The sequence below is a fragment of the Cynoglossus semilaevis genome, chromosome 14 (assembly GCF_000523025.1).
Source record: "Cynoglossus semilaevis isolate Cse_v1.0 chromosome 14, Cse_v1.0, whole genome shotgun sequence".
Lineage (NCBI taxonomy): Eukaryota > Metazoa > Chordata > Actinopteri > Pleuronectiformes > Cynoglossidae > Cynoglossus > Cynoglossus semilaevis.
In genome coordinates, this window is record NC_024320.1 from 26,483,728 (window position 1) to 26,486,115 (window position 2,388).

The 2,388-nt window shown below is 45.8% G+C and overlaps 1 protein-coding gene across 2 annotated transcripts in view; it reads right to left on the reverse strand.

Moving 5' to 3' along the window:
* epha5 (EPH receptor A5) overlaps window positions 1-1,624 on the reverse strand; it is a 50,704-nt gene extending 49,080 nt beyond the window's left edge. For both annotated transcript variants that reach the window (XM_025062615.1, XM_025062614.1), the window contains exon 1: window positions 1,343-1,624. In XM_025062615.1, the coding sequence (XP_024918383.1) occupies window positions 1,343-1,445 (103 nt within the window). In that variant the 5' untranslated portion in view covers window positions 1,446-1,624. The remainder of the gene's footprint in view (window positions 1-1,342) is intronic.
* Window positions 1,625-2,388: the final 764 nt, after the last annotated feature.

Consider the following 2,388-nt stretch of genomic DNA (forward strand, 5'->3'; position numbering starts at 1 on the left):
GGAGTTTTCCTCCTCTTCCTGTTGTAATTAGTCAGTGATCAGGAAACCAGTCGCTGAGTGGCTGCAAATTCAATTAATGTGGATTTGACTCAGAATCGAGGCTAATGAGAGGTTTTTACAGATGAGGAGAGAAGACGAGGTGTCCAAGATTATGATCACATTCATGTTGGTTAGTGACTTCAAGTGATTTAAAATGATCACATGACATGACTGACATGACATGACTGACATGACGTCGGTCGGTGATCTTTAACTCAATATTTTGTATTTAACGTTAACTGTAGGGTTGAGCATCGACAAGAATCTGGCGATACGATATTTTACGATTTACTCCGATACTACAGGTACGATGATATATTGAGTTTTTGTAACTGACTCTGTTCCATCTGAACATCAGTTCCTAACTCTGGAACAGAGGGATCTACATTTGGAATCACTAGAGAAGAAAGAAAAGAACAAGAACATGAACCAACACCAGGAATATTGGACTGGGAATTGGTGAGAAAAAAAAAAAATCAATAACTGATTTTTATAGGATTTATTTTTTAAATTTGGGACATGATTTAAAAAGAACACCTGACTTCCTGTCCTGTTGGACGAACAACGTCAGGGTCAAATCTCCACCAGCTCCTGAGACTTCACCAAAATTAACAATAAGAGTCAGGACTAAAGCTGAATTTTGAAAAGTCCTACGTTCCAATACGACCAGGCAGTGACCGTCGGAAGTCGTCAAATGTCCAACCCACTTCATCGATTTTTTCTAGAACCTCAAAGACTCCGGCTCCAAACACACAGGAGTGTTTTTGTGAAACCAAACTGTGGTTTAATAAATCTGCCATGGAAAACAACTGCAGGTTGATGAATGCCCCCCCCCCCCTGTCTAATAGCCCCCCTAACAATGGCATTCATCTGGGGCTGTTAACATTGCTGCTCTGTTTGCAGACAACGGCGTGGGAACAATATTTGGACACAGATTTATTTATTTTCTCTCCACCTCAAACTGCAGTAATTAAAGGAGAACACTGGACAGACCGTGTCCGTCTGTACTGCAGGGTGGTCTGTCAGGACACAGACCGACAAAAGGTCCAAATATATAAATATATTTTTGTTATTAGTAAAACGGAGAAGTTGAACCAGTGATGATCTGAAGGAGGTCAAAGAGACAGGATCAAGTCCACGAGGTTCTGAACAGAAGTCCGTCGGTGACTTTTGTCCTGTGAACACAGTCACCGACTCAGCACTGACTTCCAGATTCCACCTGCCTCTCTGACCGACCTTCCTGCGGCCGCACTGAAAACCAAACCACCGGCAGGTGTGTGTGTGTGTGTGTGTGTGTGGTTACCTTCGTTCGCCGGGATGCTCCACACTCCGAGCAGTGCCGGGCTCCAAACCCACGTCCACGCCGCGGCCAGCCCGACGCCACAACTCCACCAGCGGGATTTCATGGTGCATCCACAACGGAGAAAAAGAGAAACAAACCCGGGGTCGGGGTCGGGACCAGGACGCAGGTTTTGTGCCTAAACGAGAGCAGTTTCAGTCAGCAGCGAGCTGAGGAGTTGGCGGGAGAACCATCCGTGTCGCCGCGGGTCCGCACACACGGAGCTGAGCTCATGTTCGAGGCTGAGGAGCAGGAAGGCAGTGAGGAGATCCGAGAGCTCCGGGTGCGGGGCTTCACGGGGGGCGGGGTGCAGTCCACAGCTCCTCCAATCACAGCCCGTCCACAGGTGAAGCCCACTCCTGCTGGACGTCTCCGCGATCACTGACGTCCGACCGTCGGTTCTCATCAGCTCCTGTCGTGATTCTGGAGAAAAAAAAAGATTTATTTCACAGAAACAACATTTGTGAGACGGTGTTTAATGAACGGTTTCTTTTCAAATCCAAACGTTTGTCCAGAGAAACGGACTTCCGGTCGGTGTAACGATCCGAGCAGACGGTGAAACATGAGGTTTGAAAACAAACAGACAGAACTGACTGTCGACTGTCTGGGTTTTTACTGAAAAAAAAGAGATAAAATAATTCAAAAAATGAAGCCTCTGATAATAAACTAAATAATATTCACTGAATCAAACAATTAGGTTAAAATACTTCCGGTTTAACAGAGAGTTTGACGACACAACTGGTTACTGAGTAAAATAATAACAAAACGACCCGTAAAGAAAAGAACAGTTCATGTTCAAAAATTAAAAACTAGCTTCAACTTTGAGCCAAAAAGATCAGAGCATCAACAGAACTTTGACTTCAGCCCAGTTTTTACGAACATCTGTCAGTCAACACCAGGGGGCGTAGTACCAGGCACTGGTTCTCCACAGACTCACAGTGGGACCAGTGGAGTCCATGAGCACTGATCCAGATCAATGCCAACGTTCCATGTTCCAGGAGCCTCCGGAC